Raw genomic sequence first — 20,763 nt, 5'->3', positions numbered from 1 at the left:
TGGCCAGGCTCAGCCTCCAGCAGAATTCAAGAAATTCTAAGTGAACTAGCCTATTTCCTACTGTGCACTAGTAATTTCTACCGGAAGCAGAGCTGCAAGATAGACAGGATCATTTCATTAAAGAATTTTAATAGAATTCAAGGCTAATGAGCAATCTCTACCACACATTTTTGCATTTTATGGGAGGCTTGGAATGTGCTGTTTAGCATTGGAGTGTTGTGATAGCTGAGGATATTAAGTGACAGGATAAACTGAATTATGAGAGCCCTGGCCTCCATGGTGAGAAGTACTTGGCAGGACAGGGTGACCCATCTGAATGAGGTCCTGTGGCGCCTGCCACTGCCGTGTTCTTCTTGCCTGTGCCCTCCCCCTCCTCCTCTCCCAGCTGTGAATTAAAAAATACCAGTTTGGTTTTGTTAATTTTTAAAGACTGGGTAGTAGTCATTCCTAAATGCTTTGCTTTACTCTCATGCCTCCCATGTACCTGGTGACCTTTCAGCAGCAGTAAGCAACTTGCCTGATGGCTACATTAGAAACTGAGGCAGGTTTGAAAGTATGGTTTCCAGTTCCATCTCTTAACCATGTTTTTTCCCCTTTTACACCCTCTCCTGCCCCTGCCTGCCAGCCCCATGTGTACTGTCTCCTGCTGGAGCTACCCTGGGACGTACCACGCGTGCGCGCGTGCGCGCACACACACACACACACACACACACACACAGCTGGGATCCCACATACACATCACTTAGCAACTCGATGTTTTTCACTTGTGGCCCTTCCTCTGGGACCTGTTAATATTACATACTACTTAGTGATGTGAATACACCTCAATTTATATAATTTTCCCCCATTGGTGAGCATTCAGCTCCACCCCCACCCCTCGGGGCACTACGCAGGGTGTTGTGTTAACCCTCCTGGCGAACATCTCTTTCCATGATAGTGCTTTGATTTTTGTAGCACTGATGAACAACCCCTGATTCTCACCTATGGAACCACAACCCTTTGGTTTAGGAATACACCCTGGTATATATGCACAAATAACACACACTGGGGTCACTTTCCAGCAGGGTACACGGGAGTCCTCTCTGAGGTCAAAGGAGAGGGATAGTACAGTCCTTCTGGACTTCACTGTGTATACCTAAAAACACCCCGAGTTAACGGTGTAGCAGGGTGTGAGTGAATCTTGGAGAATCTGTGATGGTACCAAACTGTTTATCGTCTTTAAAAGCAGATTGAAACTTTTGCAGTTTACACGTTACTGATTTCTCTGTCTTAATGAAATTAACAGCCACTAGGACAGGCTGTTAGGCAATGCACAACACAGTCGTCTGTTCAGATGAAAAGCTGGGAAATGGTTAAGTTAAGCTGACTAGCAGTTTATCACTTACCTTTTGAGGTTGTATGGACTGTATGAACACACACACACACACACACACACACACACTCACTCACTCACACAGCAGTAGAAATCTGGTTTCTGCTCCAGGGCTGGGTCTCGTGCGTGATCTGCCTGGAGCAGCTGAGTCCTGCCTCCTCCCCTGCGGGGTGTGGTGAGAGCAGTGTTATGGGTCACAAATGCAGTTGTTGGCATACGTTGTTCTCCGTGGTCATTTAGAAAGAAATCTATAAAGAAAGATTTTAATAACACCATCTCATGTAGACGGAACTTAGATTATAGGTTGCCAGTTCAGTTCTCAATAGAAGGTAAAATGAGCCTATTAATCAAAGTCAGTGTTCTCTCCTGCACTCTTAGTTTCCAGAAACGGATTAGTCCCATTAACCGGATCTGTGAGAGGAGCCTGGGATGGGAGGTCCTAGCCATTTTCAAATTTGATTCTGAGATGAACCATGGCCACATCCAAGTTCTTGTAGTTTATGATGTCTCCCCATAAAGACCCTTTCCAGGGATTCTGTCACTTTCACACTATCCTGATGGTTTCCAGAACAGAGCTTTCGGAGTGCATATCTGGTTTCCTCTCCCCAAACTTAACTCAGTGGGGAGGAGGAAAACCAGCAGATTCCACACACTATTCCATTTAGCCCAAGCATTTTGGGTCATCCTATAAGCAACAGTAGGTCGAAGATTGATAGCATATACTTAGCCAAAAATACGAACGGATCACTTAGGTTACAGCGTGGGTTCTGACTTCGTTCAGCAGAGTCCAGTTTTTGTACAGCCTGGATAAAAAATAGCCTAGAACTAGCTCTTTTGGCTTGGTGCCTCGGTGAGAGAAGGAGGGAGATAAGAGCGTGAGGCCAAAGACAAATTCATCTGTCTTCGGTACTCATGGAAGGATCAAGTCTGCATGTTGATGTCACTTCCACTCTTGTGGTCCCACACCTACATCCAGAACCCTCATGGTCTCACAGTCTTGGAATTACCATGTTAGGGCCTTTGGGACCTCATCTGGAAAAATGTCAAGAAAACAGTTACCGTAGTTTCAGCAGAATGTCCTCTTTACAATAATCTTGCGTTGCATGGTAAACGTGTTTCAGAAATAACCATTGAGGCAGCTGCTTCGTGGCTCAGTTTTTCTCTGGAATGTGCTGTCAAGCTTATGGAATAGAATATTGAGCCTTGCGAACTGTAGTCCCCAAATTACATGGCAGTGTTGTTGAGCGTGCTTTCCAGTTCATGATCCTGCAGCGGACTGGGGGGCCCTCCGACTGGGACCCTCCTTGGCAAGGCACAGCGTTGCTAGTGAACAGGAAAGGTAGGGTGTGCAGCTGGGCTCAGAGATTCACATCCTCACCCTGACACCCACCTGGTAAAACACCCAGAAGTTCACAAGATCCTAATTAGGGAAGACAGTTCCCAAAAAGAAGTGGCTTCCTTTTGTCACCTCACGTAAGAGATGATTCCTGATGGATGGCCTCTGGTTTCTTCGACGTTCTCCCACGAGCCTTGGTAGCCATGGTTGGCTTGCTGTCTCTGAGTCCCCACCTTCAGGGTAACACCCCATTTCTCAGTTACAGATGTTCTCTGCAGCATCCATACACCCAGCACTTCCGGGATGGCACTGACCTCAGGCGTCCATCTCCTTTTCCATGAATCCCTGAAATATCCTTGCTATTCCGACATTTCTCCACCCAGGCCTCATTTCTCAGACTGCTTCCTAGAAACAAAAGTGTCTCAGGAATCCTTTTGTAGTCTCATTTGGACGATCCAGACGCAGTCACTCTATACTGGACGTGTCTCTGAACCCGGAAACTGCGTGTGCTTTCGCCCTTTTAAAGAGAGACAGTCCGCATGGGAGGACGGGGGTAGATAGAGCCTCAGTTCTCAGGATCCTCTGGACTTCTAACCTCAGGTTGCCCCCTGACTTCCTGACCGGGGCAGCTGAGCTGTCCTGGTTGGTCCTCATGACTGCACGCCCTGGTGTGCCTACAGACCTGCAAGAGAGCAGACTGGTTTTGTTTTCGTTTTTGTTTTTTCCCCTGAAAGCGATCGTGGAAGGGCTCTAAGCTGATGAAGACTTCAGGAATTAGGAAAGCATCTCCGTGGCAGCTATACTGAGGGAAAAAAAATGTTCAGAGCATCCCTTCCTTGGTAGCCTTTGACAGTTAGAAATACCTTTAAGGTCTGTGTGGTTTAACAGAAATCTAGTAACGGAAACAGATTGTATGTTTCTCTTAGGATGCTAGCAGCAGCCCTTTATGTTTAAGACTTCGGGGCTTTACAGCGGACTTCTGTAAGATTTCGGGCCTCATGGCTATGTGGGGTTCCTCTCACAGTAGATCGGAAGCTGTTGGAAATCAGTTGCCTTTTTTCTAGACACTAATGTTTTCGGTGCAAGTGAAATGAAATTACTTGTTCTAGAACAAGTAATTCTCTGGGTGTACATTACTTTATGAAACTGATCAGAAAGCAAATGCAGGATATTAAATAATAATGATTTCTTACACAAACAGCCATCAGTGGCCTATACACACACCACGCCGGGCCTCCCTTCAGGCTGGGAAGAGAGAAAAGATGCTAAGGGACGCACGTACTATGTCAATCATAACAATCGAACCACAACCTGGACTCGACCTATCATGCAGGTACGCAGATCGCCCTACAACTTGAAATCACAGGCCGTAGAAGCCAACATGTGCGTGAGCTCGCTGTTCCTGGTGTGAATGTATGGTTCTAAAGAACCCATATTTAAGAACATTTTTCTCACAAAGAAAACGCGTGACTTTAAGTCTAATATTCGGTCCTCCGATCAGCCCATCCCTAGATACGGTCTTAAATGGGACGTGAAAGATACTGTCAGGAGTAAGAGCCTATCACAGTGGGTAGCTTCTCTCCCAGCCCCCTTTATTCCCAAGGCTGGTTTTTATGCTGGGCTCAGTGATTCATGTCTATTTCCTTTGAATGTGTTCCTCCATCCTTGCCCCCATTATTATGTTTAATCATTTCCTCCACGCTTGAAATAGGCCAGACCTCTTATTAGTGCTGGCTGCGTTGTTGTTTGGGTCCACGCTCCTAATCACATGCACAGGGGGAATCCTCCTGTGAAGCTAACTTGTTTTTGCCTCCAAAATAGCTCGCCGAAGACGGTGCGTCCGGATCCGCCACAAACAGTAACAACCACCTAATCGAGCCTCAGATCCGCCGGCCCCGTAGCCTCAGCTCGCCGACTGTAACCTTATCTGCCCCGCTGGAGGTGAGAAGGCTGCCTCAGCCTCTAACCGGGTCACTGTCTCCCGGGACTTCTCATTCTCCTTGCTAATCTCCCGTGGCTTTGAGTTTTGCAGCCCCCGTCCTCTCTCTGATCGGTCGTGGTGTCCGTGGTGCAGGGCGCTGTCGTGCCTTCCCTCATCCTGACTTCATGCTTCTCTGTGCCGCCCGGCTCGCACCCGTGGCCTCCCACCTGAGTCCCATTCTCATTCAGCTGCCGCCACGGGTCCTTGTGCTGGAAGGGGGACACCTCTCCTCCGAACTTTCTCCATTCTCGTTGTGTTTCACTCTTGACTGCATAAGTAACTCTCTCAAATCCCAATGCTTACATTGCGTTTTAAAACACACCCGTTGCTTGGATCATTTTTTTCCCCCTTTCGACTGTAGGGCCTGTCACTGTACGGGCGTACGTGTTCCTGACGTACACTCGCATCTCGAAGCCATTGCTGGCCATCTGCTTGTGCTCTCTCCTGTGTGTGTGGTGTTGGTGCCATCCCTTCACATCCCAAATGTCCGAGTTAAGCCAGAGAGCGAGTGTTTGAAGTTCTGAACTTGACTGTGTCATAGAGCTAGTCGCAGGCCCGGTACCGGGGCTCCCGGTGCTGATGACTGGGAGTGGACGTGATCGGTTCTGAGCTGGGGTGTGAATGCCATGGGTAGCAGCCGTGCTAGTCCGAGGGGACAGGTTTTCCTTTCTGTGCTCTCAAAATTGCCAACCCCTTCTTCATTAGACTGTGAGCTCATTAAGAGCAGGGGCCTGTGTTCCTCTACCCTTTGTAAAATTTCCATCCATCGTGTTCGATGCAGAATGATGTTTTGGGTGTGTACTGAATAGCTATTCACGGACCTTGATATATAAGTACTTAATATTGGCGTGTGTTTAACCAACCGAGAAACCTTGAAAGTTAGATTGGTTGAAAAGTAAGTGGATGACAGAAAGAGGTTTCAGGAGCTTCTCCTTTGTGCCTCTCCAAAGAGGAGCATTCCTCGTGTACCCCGGTTCATTTTGATACGTCCGCAGTAGCACCTGGTAAGAGTTCTAACGCTCATTATTATTCCTTAGGGTGCCAAGGATTCGCCCATACGTCGGGCTGTGAAAGATACCCTTTCCAACCCACAGTCCCCACAGCCATCACCTTACAACTCCCCCAAACCACAACACAAAGTCACACAGAGCTTCCTGCCGCCCGGCTGGGAAATGAGGATAGCGCCCAACGGCCGGCCCTTCTTCATTGACCATAACACAAAGACTACAACGTGGGTAAGGCTGCTGCTTTTATCTGGTTCCATTTTTGTCACGAGCTCTGCCATTGATTCCTGGACTTCCTTACTCAGGAGCCCTTGTTCTTGAAGGGAAATTTCCCAGACCTCGAAGCACAGCCCCAAGGGGACCTCCTCGGAGGCGGAGAGGGGGCACAGGGTCGTGACTGCCTCTGGGATGGCTCCAGGGCTGGTGCCTTTTCTTCATGGGACTCCTGGAAAGCTCTAGTCCTGACAGTTTACCGTATTGGGGAGAAAGGTGTCGTGCTCCCCAGGGCCAGGAATTTGATGTCACGGCTTCATTTCCCATTACGCTCTAATTTTATTAGGAGTCCTAGTCTTTTTTTAATCATTTCTCCTCATCATTTCTTTTTGCGTTTCTGTTGACATGGTCACCTTTATTTGATTTATCCTTTTAGTCTTCACTGTTCGTGTCAGATTCGTGTTTTATACTCCTTTGCTCTGTCTTATTCCTTTACTTGGGGGTTAAGAGATGTACTGAGGACTTTGGTTGTAAATTTGATAGCTCTTTTTGGTGAAGGTTTTGTCAAAACGGACTTTTCCAATCATGTCGCTGTCCCATGCGCCCCTGAGTCCTGCAGGAGAGAGAATCTGTTGTATTAGCAAGCACGATGAGATGAATGAGGTACATACGCATTTCTCTGTATGCCTCCGTCCTTCCTTCATTCCTTTAGCCGAATTCATGGTGTCTTATTTAATGTTGATGTAGTTCTTTTTTAGAAGTCAGTGGTATGTTTCTGCTGTGTTGATCTCTAGACCTAGGATTAAACTGAACTTGGTATTCTTGTTTCTATTTCTGATGCTACAGGAGGTTTTGCTCTTCTTCCTGTCCCTTGTATCCCTGCCTAATTCTCCGGGTACAGAGCTTAACTCTGTCCTTCAGTCATCTGTGCTGCTTGCTTAGAACGGGTGGTGTGTGAAAGCTGGTTGAGTTTGGGCGATGGTCGCTGGCCCAGCCATGTGGTCTTAGGCTACCAGTGAACACGTGCTTTAAATTCCCATTTCTAGTGAAGACATGAGGTGTGTAGAGTTGATAGAATAGTGTTAGGAAAGAGGCCTGGACCAAAATGGGCTAGACTGTCACTCACACTTGGCCTGTGGTGTATGTTCACTTAGTCCCCAAAGGGCTCGCCCTCTAAAATATCTCAAATCCAGTGGATCGTGGGGCAGCATGTCTCCATGAGAACATTCCCTCCATTTGGGGCAGGCCCATGCTTTTCATGGCAGGGCATCCAGCCACTGAAGGCTAATAGCCACGATGCCTCCCCTCCCCCTGCCGTAGGGATGACCAAAAATGCCCCGACACGTTCTAAACACTCCTTATTGAGAACCGCTCTAAAAGCTCCCTCTTTGGAGGTAAGGGAGTAGTCTGCCAGGGGGAATTCATCATTGAGATCTGGTGACATTTCATTTAGTAAACTCATTACTACTCCTGAGGCACACGCTGGCCTGTCACGTTGTTGGACACACTTTTTCTCCCGCAGATAATTTTACAGGTTTGTGGGCAAGTTGAGAATGAAAGATAGGCAGCTCTTTGGAAAAGAGAGTCCTAGAGATTGGTTTTTAGGTCTTTTCCCCCCACGGATGTGGAACTTGCGGCTGTCCCGCTGTGCTTTCCAGCCCTGAGCCGGAAGTGAGAGCTCCAGAAACAGGGTAGGTGTTGTCGGAGGAGATGGGTTCACGTAGGGAGCCCGGCGTGCGCTGTGACTGGGGTCACTGGAACTAGCTTAGCAGTCAGGTCTCCTAACCTTTCTGCCGTCGTTCACGCCACAAGGGCAGTGTAATTACAGCTGGGCAGGTTTTAGTTCAGACCACCAGCTTTTCTTATTGCCTGCATCGTTGCTGAATGAAACCTAGTCTGAATTTCCAGTTGCCCCTCTCCACCCAGATCCTTGCTGTTGACTCATGTACTCCTTTCACATTTTAATGTATTAAACCAATATTTTATTGCTGCTGCTGCTACTGCTGTTGGAAGTCCTAAAGGTAACAACTGGAAATTCCACCAGTGACCACCCTTCCTCACTCAGCTCAGATGTGCTGGGCCAGCTACGTCACCCCTTCTAGACAAAGGCCTATACAGGATACTCTCTGTGGAAGACACCCTCTAAACTGCCTATTTATTTTGATAAAAGATGGAGGGAAGGGTAAAGACAATTTTCAGCTTAGAATCTGTTTGGAGTAGGCTTGGGGTTTGCTGTGTGTGTGTGTGTGTGTGTGTGTGTGTGTGTGTTAAAGAGAACAGCGTAGCTATTCTTAGAATGTGAACTTTATAATGGAAACAGGAAGAGAAACTGGTAGGACAGGTTGAGAATAATGAAAATCCTAGGCCCGCCTCCGTCAGTCTGTATGCTCCTGCTCCCTACGTTTAACCAGCAGCATGAAAAGATACAGGCCGGCATTTCCCTTGTATATGTTGATAGGGGCAGATTCCCTTTGAAGTCTATTTGTAAAACACAGCCTTTCACACGCCCGAGTAATGCAGGCAGTGTGCCAGCAGTCTCTCTGGGATAAAGTCAGACCACATCCCGGGAGCATCACTGTGTCCCCACCTGGATCAGCAAGGCCAAGGATGCATGCTGGAGACCACCACGTGCCTGAGGGCAGATGACAGAGGCATTCTGGTTGCCCGTTCTTTCTGCTAAGGAAGCAGCTGGAAGCGTGTGTGTGTGTCTGTGTGTGTGTGTGTATGTGTATGTGTATTTATGTCTTCTACAGGACAAAGCACTGGCTTCTTTTTGTAGCAAGAAAGAGTATGCCTTAATTAAGTGGCAGGTTTGTTTCCTACCCGGGTCCAAACTAGTAAAACTCACTGTAGCCTAGGCATGGTTGTTGACTTCTTCCAGGAAGGAAAAACCACAGCTATTTTTTTGAACCAGCTACATTCCCATATGTTATATATTTCTAAAACTCTGCTAGGAAACCTTTTTTTTTTTTTTTAAGATGTTGATCTTTGCCTTCTGTTCAAAAATTCTCCCAACCGTATTGAGGGAAGCAGTTATGAAATAGTGAAAGAATGTGCTCGTGGTGCTTGAGGACAGGGAGGAACTCCCACGTGGGTTTTGCATATTTTGCCCGTTTATATTCATTTTTATTTCTGTCGTTTGAAACATCATTTGTAGTCCCGCTTCTTGTCATCCCTGATGTTATCACGGGTCCTGTGGGGCCTTGGCTGCCTTTGCCTGCTCCACCAGCTTGGGGGGGTCCCTGCCACCCCAGTTGTTCAGCGGACTCTCTGTGGGGTGGGCTCAGTAGCGCCCTCTAGGTTGAGCCCTTAGAGCTTGGTGGAAGGCAGCTGCTGCCATTATTTTGACTTCTGATGGTATAATAAAATAATAGGACCCCACGGGCCTCCAGCCCTCACATTATACAAATTCCGGGTTTCCACGGCAGGCCATTTTAGCAGACCCATAAAATTGAGTTTTCGACTTCATCCTCCTCATCCCCACACCCTGGCACTTTTCTATAACTTCAGCTGCTGCTTTCTGTTTGTGTGTTCTTTAAATCATCAGCTTTTTACTGATTGTCTTTCCTAGTAGCCTGTGTGTATGATTCCAAGGCATGGCTGGTCTTGCATGCAGCCTCCGGAAGCTAGCATGGTCAGTGGCTGGGAGGAAGGGGCTCTGGGTGGGGGGCCCTGTGGTTGTGGCATCACCAGGTCCAGCTCACAGCTTGCACTCGGTGGGTGCTCCAGGTTTTTCATCTGTCCACAATCAACCCGTGACAAATACTTACCCAGTTACCAGCTTCTTGGACCTTATAAATCCAAAATCTTAGTGTGTCTCTTTACTACACTGTATGTGTTCCAGTATACAACAGAATACTGAACCTATTTTATGCCTCTGATTACCCTTTGAAAAGGATATCAGCAAGGTTCAGGGTCATTATCCATCCTAAACTGCTAACACGATTTATTTCTTCAGTTAATAGTTTGCTCCAGTTCAGAGAAAGCTAAGGTTGGTTTTATTTTTTGGTTTCGGAGAAGGTTGCTTTGTAGACTTGGCCAGTTCCAAATATCTGTCACTTTGTTATAATCCAGTGAGACCAACAGCTTACACTGGTGACTTGGGAAATTTTTTTAACAGCTTTCTTGGAGTATAACTCTCATGTCCTACGGTTCACCTGTTTAAAATATACAAGTGAGTGGGTTTTAGACCATTAAATAAACATGTGCAACCATCACAATCAGTTTGAGAGCATTTTCATACCCATTAGCTGTCACAAAGTGAGTTTTACTACTTCCCAAGGTTTATACCAATTACTTCATTTTCTTGTTGCCTTGGGAAAATGGTAAGGCAGAAAACCTTTTAGTGATCTGATAGCAACAAAGGCTTTCATGTCATTGAAATAAAGGGTTTTTTTTAGGGTTTTTTTTTTTTTTAATCTTAGTCTAATTTGGTTGACAGTGTGCTATTCTGAATTTTATCATTTGTTTCCTCATCTTTTGAGTTTAAAGTGTGAATTCTCTAAGTTACGTTGCATTTTCGTTGGGTCTGTATACGTGAGAGGCTGCTCCCAGACTCTGGGTGAGAGCTTTCGGGCAAGTTCTCGAAGTCTCGGCACCTCAGTGTCCTCATCAAAAGAAGCAGAGATATGTGCGCGGCCTCTCCTAACGGGGCCGTTGCAAGATGAGACATCTGCCTGTTCTTTGTCAATTATAAAGCGTGAGCCAAGATGCCAGAGCACATATATTTCCCTTTTGTTGATTCTTTGTAGGATCTTATGAGCCATATCCCTTAAGAGAAATCTTTGGCAGACTTTTACGTATTGAGACATAAATGAGAATCTCATTTGCAGACCTTAATCGGGAATCTCAGTCAAGTTCCCTAGTTAGGGGTAGGAGACGTTATGTGACAAGGCCCCCGAACTCTGGCCAGGACATGACTTGACCCTCAGATCACATTCACATCCTCTGCTGTAGATGGAGGAGTGGAAGGGCCCAGCGGAAAGCGCAGGACCGATGGAAAGGCTGGCGGCCCTCACGCACAGCTCAGGAGCCAGGAGAGATTTCCAAACCGCCGTCCGCACCCCTCTGCAGAGTAGAGCCTCATCTTCACCCTCCGTTCTGGTTTCCATGTCGCTTCCCTGCTGGGACTGTCTTCCTCTTCATCTGCTAGAGGTCTTGCGGAAAGTGCTTCGCCTTTTATTTAAATATTCTCGCTGTTCTCCTTTCAGCAAGGACAAGAAGAGAAAACTCTTGCTTGAGAGTTGGTCAGCCAGCCTTCCTGTACAAAGAGAGGTCCTCTCCTCCCCCGTACAGGCAGGAGTGCGGCTCCGTGCACAGGCAACCTGTTGGCCTTGGACCGCCCTGCTTCAGAAGGGAAGGAGCCAGTGACATCACACACAGTCACTCTTAATGTCCTCTGCCTTTTACGTTTTCTTGCAGGAAGATCCACGCCTGAAATTTCCAGTACATATGCGGTCAAAGGCATCTTTAAACCCCAATGACCTCGGCCCCCTTCCTGTGAGTACGCGGGAGATGCACGGACAAGTCTGAAAATGTTTATCCATTCATCTGCCCCGTGTTGATGGAGAGACCCTGTGGGCCTTCTCTTTCTCCAGGCTTATTTGGGTCCCACTGGTCTGTAATCTCTTCATAGACTTAGGTGCATGGCTTAATTCTGACAGCACATACTGTTCATGCCGTGTACTTGGGAAAGCGGTTTCTGAATTGTGGGCAGCTAGTTAGAAAGTAGACCTTGTAACTAGGATGCGTGAGGCATTCTCTGCATGTGACAGGTTAGGCAACACACATTTAGTTTATAACTTTCCAACCACTGGGTTCCATCCATATTGCTAATTTAGTCACTGGAACAGAAATATTAAAAACAGTAGGAGGAAAAGGCCTAAGTAATCACAGACAGCTTCTATAAGTCACTAGCCTGCAGATATTTTAAGTTTTTCTCCCTTCTTGAGGACTGGCTATAAAATTTAATTTTTTATTGGTTTATTCTCTTAAGGGGCCCAAGTGGGAGTTGAGCTCTTTTTAACCCATATTAGATTTTGAATGAAACTTTGACCCTACATCCTTCTCAGCCCCCACCCCCACCCCAGTCAGAAAGCCTTAACCTCTCTGGTGTGTGTGGCATGTGATGGCACAACTTGAATCTAGAAAGGTTAGGGTTCAGTCTCCATTCATCAGGTTTTACACAAATATCCCTCCCTCTCCAGAACTGTTTGGTCCCTGGGTTGAAATGGAAAGAGCCCAGAGAGTGCCAGAGACCAAGAGCAGACGTGAAGGATCGTGTGTTGTCCTCATGTGTTGGATTCCTGAGTTTCACATAGCAAGTAGGCACCGTTCAGATAGTGAGGGCATACCAGCCTTACACTGGGGGGAAAAAATACCCAAATCCATCTATTTCCTGAGTCCAAAGAGTTGAGAGCCCACACCAGAGAATCTCACCGTTAGGTCATTCAGCCACATGGTGACAGGACTAAAGCATCTGTCTCTGACATTTGTAAATTAACATTCCTCCTCCCTTCAGTGCTCAGTAAATATTTGTTTAATGAAATGAGCTCTTCAGTCCTAAACTCAGCTCTTCCAGGGGACGCTGGAATTGCCCTTCGGAGCTTTTGAAACAGCAAAGCCATGCTTCCCATTCATGACCCAGTGAGTAGGGTCTCCTGAGGCTGGCAAGCCTGTGATACAGCGTGTCGCTAGATGTTGTCAAGAGTTAACTGGAAATGTTTGTGCTTGGTTCTTAATGTAACAACGTACCCTAGAAGAGAAGAGTCAAAGCATGTCCTTAGAGTGTTTAAATTTAGCCATCGATTGATCGATTGATTTTTTTTAACTTTTTTGGAACTGTTAGCTGATGTTTGTATTCTCTCTGTCTCTCTCTCTTCTAATACCAGCCTGGTTGGGAAGAAAGAATTCACTTGGACGGCCGCACGTTCTATATTGACCATAGTAAGTAGGCTCGTTTACAGACACACAGGCATTGCAGGTAAAGGGATGGGAGGGACAGGGAGTCATTCAAACATTATAGTGAAAGGTTTGTCATTTTACTCTTTGTCCAGGCAGCCAGGTGTTATGTGGAGAGAATGAGGCCAGAGAGTCAGTGCCCTCGTACGGTACTGTGCATTCATCCCGATTTTGCTTGAAAGGAGCCCATCAAGCTTTTACCCGATTTGATCTTGTGACCTATTAACTTTTTTTTTCATTAAAAACTTTTTTGGGTCGATAACCCTTTGATTTCTGCGCTTTTAATAAATACACTCTAGTAATAGAAAATAAGGTTAGAAGTTAAAATTATGAGTCACGAATCTATGTGTGAGCAGTGCTTGAAGCAGCATGTAAGTGTCTTAAACACTGCCGTCAAAGGTCTGATGGCAAGAAGCCGTTCTGACTTATTTTCTATTCATAGCATGTTTCTTTGCACCCAACACACTAATCTATATGTAGTTCGTATCTTGAAATTATAGTATAGTTGCTCCAGCACCTATGAATAAATGTGTGGTTTCTCATTTCAACTAAAAGTTAAACTAATAAAGTTTTTGCTTTTAGCCAGTGGGTTTGTTTTTTTTTTTTAAGGCAACATGTTCTCCATGGGAACATATTTGTATATCCCTTAGAACTTCTGAAAAATGTATATTTAAAAGAAGTCTTCGATTCTGTTTAAAAGTGTGTGCCATTGGGAGTATTTTGATCTTTGTTTGCATTTGGTTCCTAAGGATTAGGAAGTCTGCCCCGGGTTTCTCCAGCCTTACATTCTCTTAACTGATCAAAAGTCCCCCGATGAGCCAGTTGGTGGAGAGTGACCACGAGGATCCTCGGGGGCTTGAGAGGTTTTTATAAATTAAGAAGCCCAGCAGTTCAGAATTAAGCCACAAGTGGAATTCCTAGGTGTATTGGAGAGGGGGCTGCCCTTTGGTTAAAATTCGGTAATTCAAGGTACATAGGCTTAGTTTTGTCTTCGACCAGTAAAACTACTAAGGGTTTGCCTGCTCTCCAGTATTTTACAGTGAGCCTAAAATTGCTACCATAAATGCTATAAATAAAATCTGTGTACCCCTGCTTGTTTCTCTAATATGCTATTTATTTATAATTCTACTCATAGCATTATTAAAAGAAGGGAGGGAGCACACCTCTTTTTCCCACTAAGAACAAAAAACAATTCCTCTTTCAGTTGTTATATGCTTTACAGTTTCAGTTTTTAAAGGTAGGTACAAATAATAATGATCTTTTTCTTAAAACAAGGTCTTAACTAGTAACACAGCCTTGGTCTGCTACACACCGAATATTTCACACGGCATTGTGGCCATGTTCTGGCTGGTGATCTGATGTTCAGGTCAACCTGAAAAGAATTTTATGAATGTTCTTAATGTAAGGGCCCCAAAGAAGAAAAACTCTACTGCAAATGTCCATCGTCGTGTGCATTAGAAATAATGAAGATCATAGACTTATTTTTCTGGTGGTGTGCATAGACCTAGTATAATATAGAGTAGATGCTTAATGAACGGTGACTGGAAGTTAATTCATGGAGGGTCAGTGGTGAAGGTGTGAGGAAGATAATGTCCTTGGTCCGAAAGTGGCAGAGAACTTTGGAGAAGCAGCATCCGTGCCCCCGGCCCCAGGCTTGCCCTGCTTCTGTTTGCTGGGAGGAGGAGAGGGTAGTTTTGCTAAATGCCTGGGCTGTTCCTTATTCCTGATCAGTCCACCAGTCCCTCCAGGCGCTGAGCTCCCTCCCTTCCCACTCCTCTTGCCAGAAGAGACAGCTTCCCCAAGGCTCCTCTTCACTCCAGGGGATGGTATAGACCACATACAGTGCCGGTGGATCTGAGCTATAAAAGATTTCTGCGGTCCTTTACATGGAGGTTAAAGTGTGCCTTTGCTCTGCCCTACTGCACAGTTCTCTCAACTAGATAATAGTGGAAATTAGGTGAGCAAAAACTGTGGAAGAGAAAAGATCGGTTTAGGATGACCTCAGTTGCTGTTGATGCAACATTTCTGCCATTTCTCCCGTTTGTCGAGGTTTACTCCATGGAAACCTGTAAACAGGTACATATCAGCGAAACAGAGTTAACTTCATAACGCTGCTTCACCAAAACCCAGTCTGTGAAAAGCACAGAGTTTGTTTAAGAGGCTTTGTCAGGCCTGCAGGTACACTCCAGAATGCCTTTCCTCACCTGGTGGGTGACCTTTAGGAGCACCTTTACCTTCCAGACGAGCTCTCTTCTAAGCAGTTTCCCCACGTCTGATTCTTGCAAAATTCAGCATCTCCTCTTGCTGTCCTGCTGCGTGTAGGACAGGAACCACGACATCCCTGCGTGTGGCATTTTCCTGTGCAAGCAGTCGTCTCGGGAGAGATGCAGAGTCATGCTGTCTTCCATCATCACCGGGACATGTGACACACATGAATGACAAAGGCAGCAGTGCCCTTGTCTTTTAAATAATGAGGCTATTTATTTTTACTTCCTAAACTCTTGAGAAGGCAGACATTTTCAAGATTAAAAATAACCATCTTAAAAAGACGTCATTTCAGAAGAGATGAGGTATTGACATTTATCAAATAGCTCCTGCCTGGAGCTGGCGTGAAAGGTCAAGGGAAGATCTTGAACTGAATCTCTACCTCTCTTAGGGGGTCATGTGTTTCCTCTTAAAGACCAGGTATGCCCAGCAGCTGAGCCAGTGGCCACAGGTGTCTTGGATACAAAGCTAGAAGAGAAAATTCCAGGGAGGCTATAAAATCCTGTTTTCGTCTTTCTTGCCAGCAGTCTTCCAAACCTGTTAATAGTAACTAAACAGTTCTTCTCCTTCATCCTTGTCCCTTTATTTCAAATACAGTGTCTGAGGATAAAAAGCAAGTTTAGCTTCGGAAGGTCTGGAAAAGTGAGTAAATGGTCACTACATATTGATATCCTGTATTGACGATACGTAGCTGTAAAATCGATCTGCGCTGTAACCGCGTAGAAACTGGGGAGCCCTAGGACATAGGTGCAGTGCTGGGTAGAGGAAGGAACGAGCTTTGAAGAAGCAGAGCTGTTGAGGACCAGACTTGCTCGCTACATGGCCGAACGCCAGGGCCGGGGGCTGGGCTGCATGAGGACCTTAGGAACAGATTACTTTTCGGATGGATCCTAAGTGAGGATGAGTCAGATTTATCCAGGAAAGCCTGGGGGAGAGTGACCCCGGGAGGGAGAAACATGCAGATGTATGAAGGTGTGCGGACTGGGCTACCGTCCGAGAACTGTGGTGGGGCTGCACACGGCCAGTGCACAGAGGAGGCACATGGGTCAGGTCAAAGGGTGTCCACCAGGGGTAGGAACGCGGGTCCCTTCTGCAGGCAGGAGGGAGGTCCTGAGGGTTTTTCTGGAGGGGCCTGACAGTGGTCAGATTTGTTCTTTAGAAAGATCCTTGTGGCAGAACTACACAGGAAGGCTTGAGCTTGGATGAGTGAGCCCGAGGCCAGGGAAACATAGGGCATGATCCGTGGAAGCGATGTGCCCTCCAGAAAACAGCTTTCTCAGTGAGACAGGCGACAGCTTAGCAAGCGCCAGAGGGGAATGGCGAGGGAGGCCAGGGAGGTGGCCAGTGCTGGGTTGGAACAGCGAACGCACTGTGATACTGGCATTTGGGAGCACAGGAACGGGTTTTGTTCCTGGAAGATGATGGGTTTGGTCTTGGGAGAGTTGGATTTGAGGTCGCCATGGGAAATGCAGGTGCACATGAACTGGACAGACTATTTGAGGAGACGCATGTGTAGGTAGTCATTACTTTACTTCGGCTTTGACGGTACCCAGGTGATAGGACTGTAGTCCAGGGAGCTGTTGTTCAGCTATATTCTCTTTATTTGGTGTTCTTTTATTCTTCACCACAATGGCAACTTCTACTTTCCAGATTTCTAATGCATGAGGAAAGGGACCCAAAATGCCTTTTGCTTCCATCAAATTTCACTAAAACCATCGGAACATCTCACATACATTTCCTGCCTACATGAATCTAGAATCATGTGCTTCAGTAATTGCATTTTAGAACTTTCATTAAGGGGTACCTGGGTGGCTCAGTCATTAAGCGTCTGCCTTCGGATCAGGGCGTGATCCCGGCATTCTGGGATCGAGCACCACATCAGGCTCCTCTGCTGGGAGCCTGCTTCTTCCTCTCCCACTCCCCCTGCTTGTGTTCCCTCTCTCGCTGGCTGTCTCTGTCAAATAAATAAAATATTTAAAAAAAAAAAAACTTTCATTAAAATAATTTTCATTATTCATTAAAATAATTTCATTAAATAATGAAATTTTTCATTACAATAATTACAATACCAGATTTGGAAAAATTCCTGGTACGGTCATTAAAATCAAATTTATTGCTTATTCTTATCAGTCTATTTACGGAGTATATAGGAAATAAGCAGAAACCATATTCTTAAATAATTTCCTTTTTTTTTTTTTAACCAACTTAGATGCCCTAAAATGCCAGAGAGAACCCATTCTAAACCCCCAGTCGGCCCTTCCCATACCTGTCACTCGAATCCATCCCTGCCTCCCACGCACACAGTAATCCCCATGCATAGTCAGAAAACCGAAGTGATTCAGGGCAGCCGTAGCACGGTATCACTGTAGGAAGCATGGAACAGTCGTGCTGACGTTGACTCATTTAGAAGAAAGAACACTACTTCTTGCCAACTTGACCAGAAAGGAAACCTTTTTCTGTCCTTTGCTCTATCTAATGCTCATTTGTTTGGACTCCTTAGCTGCTCTGATTTTTGCGTGCATATGAGTGACACATTTAATGGATTATTCATTTGTCCAATGAAGGATTCTTGGTTGAAAGCAGTTTTCCAACACCATAAGCAAAGAAAAAAGTATTTGAAATGAGAAAAATCGTGTGTGTGTGTGTGTGTGTGTGTGTGTGTTAACTTTTTAGGGACTACGACTTGTTATGCCTTTTTTCAGTTAAAGGAAAATCAAGATCAAGTTATAAATCCTTGAAAGAACAGGGGTTTATAATTGAAATTTTGGCAGTTTTTCTTGCCAAAAACAGTGTGAATAGATGGTTTGGCTTTAGTCATGCATTTTTGATTGAGTGTTTTTAACTAAACAGTATTGGGGGGCGGGGGGCTGCCATATAGAATAGGGTGCTCTTCTAACCTTGAAATACTAAGTTATTCTGGGGGACAGCTTTTGAAAAATCCAAATATAATTCTTTTTAAAACATTTTTAACATAGATTTGAACTAATATGCTGATTTCTTTTTTAAACATTAATTTACAGATAGCAAAATTACTCAGTGGGAAGACCCAAGACTGCAGAATCCAGCTATTACTGGTCCGGTCAGTATCCTCAAGTTCTGACTCTTCAGTGTGCTATTTGGGTTGCATCTAAACACGTATTTCTCTAACAGTACTGCTTGCCTGGTGTGGTTGGCTAGTTTAGAGTTGCTCCCATCTCCTCACTGGAATTCCTGGGCAGGATACAACTGTGTTTGCCTTTTCGAAGGGCTTTCACTATAAAGGAAAAGAAAGTGCTTTGCTAATGGGAACAAAGCTAAACATTTTCTTTTCTCCTTTGTAAAAAGGTGGATTAAAGTTAACAGCAATCAAAATGTCCTCGCTTCCTTTTATACCAAGCCACGCCCCGTATCTGTATCGTTTTGTCCTTTCTTTTGGCCAAGGGTGATAAATGTATGCGAACAAATCTAAGCTGTATTCTGAATCTCTTCCAGCGTGGAACGTCTGGAAAAGTTTGGGTAAGGTTGTAGCCAACCTCGAGCTGGCAGAGTTAAGGACCTTTGTCTCTGCTGACCCACTAACTTCCTTGCAGTCCCCACGTATTCGCCGGGTGCAAAAGGAAGCTAGGTAGAGCGCCCTCTTAAAATACTGCCGCGCTCTGTGTTCATAAGGACTTGGTACCGAACACCGCATGGGCCGCAGTCATCGGCAGGGAAGGCACCAGCATCTCTGGTCAGTGTTGATAGGAGTGCGGGGAACTAATTTGGAACTTTGCATCAGCAAAGCATTGCAAACTTGGGAATCTGTTAAAAACTGGAGAGGAGCAAAAGGAAATAAACATATTGAATGCTGAGCTAAAGGCCTTTAGGTATTTTTAAAATACTGCTTTTGTGGCTTTAATCTGATTCCGTTCAAATTAGGTTTAGAATTATAAAGGTAAGTCTTTTTGAAAACTTAAAAGGTAATACCATGCAAACCTACCTTGATACTCGACATCGCCTTAGTTAATTTGTTGGATTTGTTTATTGGCTTTGTTCAGCTGCTTTGCTACTGTGTAACGCAAAGTGCCCTATCATACCTCAGTTACAACAGCTGCATTTTGTGTGACCTCAACACCTGCCTTACTACCATGGCTTCCTTTTGATATATTCACAGTCACGATAAGGTGTTAGGGTCCTGTTTTCTCTTCTACATCATGAGAAACAAGGTATTCAGGAATCAACGCTGTTTTCAAGTGACGGAGGACTTTTGACATAATTCTGAAGCCTTTTGAAATATCTCTATCACTTATCGATCATCTGCCTTCACTCAAACACTGTTAGTTCTTAACTGCTATTGAAAACTGTTTAGCATCATAAATCCAAGTAAATTTGACCCAAAGAAAGATTTTTTTTTTTTTTTAAACTAACAGAAGAGCCTTGTTTACTCTTTCATTAGTAGTAGGGATACTTCTTTCAGGAAGAGCATGTGTATTTAGGTCGCCATCCACTTCATGTAGACAGCGGGCTTTTGCTGTCATTCAGTTCTGAATATTTGGTAATTTCCATGATTTCTTTCTCTCCTTGACTTGTAAGTTACTTAGAACGTGCTTTTCGTTTCTAAGAGTATGGAAGGGTTTTTGCCTATCCATTTCTTACTGATTTTCTAATTTTACTGCATTGTGGTCAGAGAATATTATCTATGGAATATTGATTACCAGATATTTGAAACTTCCTTGGCAGCTTGGCCATTTTTTAATAAATGTTCCTTTTGTGTTTGAAAAGAATGTGTATTCTGTCTTTGTTGGGTATAGAGTTCTTTATATGTCCATTAAGTCAAGCATATGGTGTTCAAATTATCCATTTCCATCACTGCTTTTTCTCCTGGCTGTTCCGTCGAACCAAGACTCTCCGACGGCAAGCATGGCTCTACCAGTCAATTGCATTCACTCTCTCTTCCTGAGTATTTGCCTGGTATGTCTTTTCTCCCTGCTCGATTAGCTGTGTTTTTTCTCTTTTCCTACCTTCTATTAGATTGACAAAGTACCCTTTATTTTCTTTCGTTTTCTGTACTTGCTTGGAAGTTGTATTTTCTTTCTGTGCTTTCGGTGCTTACCTTAAAATTTTTAACCAACGTACTTCATGTCAAAATTAATTGCTCTCTACTCTCCTCCTGAGCAAGATGGGACTTGAGGGAACTCTCATGCTGTTCTTCTCACTCACTTTGCGTTGTTCAGCCACATTTAAAATGTTCCCAAATAGCCGTTGATATGTTATCTTTTTTCTCCACGGCCAGTGCTTATTTCCTTATGTGTAGGCAGATTTCTTTGCCCACCATTGGGTCTTAACACCTGCTGTTTCCAGGTTATCTTCTGAACGAAGTATGGTTCCGGGTTCTCAGTGTTGTCTGCAGATCGGCAGCATCCGAATCAGCTGGAAACCTGTTAGAAATGCAGATTTGAGGGTCCCAAGCCAGGCCTACTGAAAATCAGTAGGGGGCAGCAAAGTCTGTTTGGGGGGGGCAGCAAAGTCTGTTTGAACACACTCACCCAGGGGTGGTGATGCCGGCTCGAGCAGCACTGTCTGAAAGCGGCCCTTATCTGACCTCTCCGTGAAATGATAGTTCAGCTCGAGAAGTCTTGGCTGCCAGTTGTTTTCCTAATACTTTGGAGATACT

General features: G+C 45.2%; 1 protein-coding gene across 1 annotated transcript in view; it reads left to right on the top strand.

Annotated features, from left to right (window-relative positions):
* Nucleotides 1-20,763, top strand: part of NEDD4L (NEDD4 like E3 ubiquitin protein ligase) — a 329,372-nt gene that overhangs the window by 275,305 nt on the left and 33,304 nt on the right. Inside the window, exons 13-18 of the mRNA XM_040632477.1 lie at nt 3,910-4,041; nt 4,530-4,649; nt 5,727-5,924; nt 11,328-11,405; nt 12,797-12,851; nt 18,152-18,210. Coding sequence (XP_040488411.1) covers nt 3,910-4,041; nt 4,530-4,649; nt 5,727-5,924; nt 11,328-11,405; nt 12,797-12,851; nt 18,152-18,210 — 642 coding nt within the window. The remainder of the gene's footprint in view (nt 1-3,909; nt 4,042-4,529; nt 4,650-5,726; nt 5,925-11,327; nt 11,406-12,796; nt 12,852-18,151; nt 18,211-20,763) is intronic.

Source organism: Ursus maritimus, unplaced genomic scaffold (assembly GCF_017311325.1).
Source record: "Ursus maritimus isolate PB19 unplaced genomic scaffold, ASM1731132v1 scaffold_18, whole genome shotgun sequence".
Lineage (NCBI taxonomy): Eukaryota > Metazoa > Chordata > Mammalia > Carnivora > Ursidae > Ursus > Ursus maritimus.
This window is presented reverse-complemented; position numbering and strand designations above follow the sequence as displayed.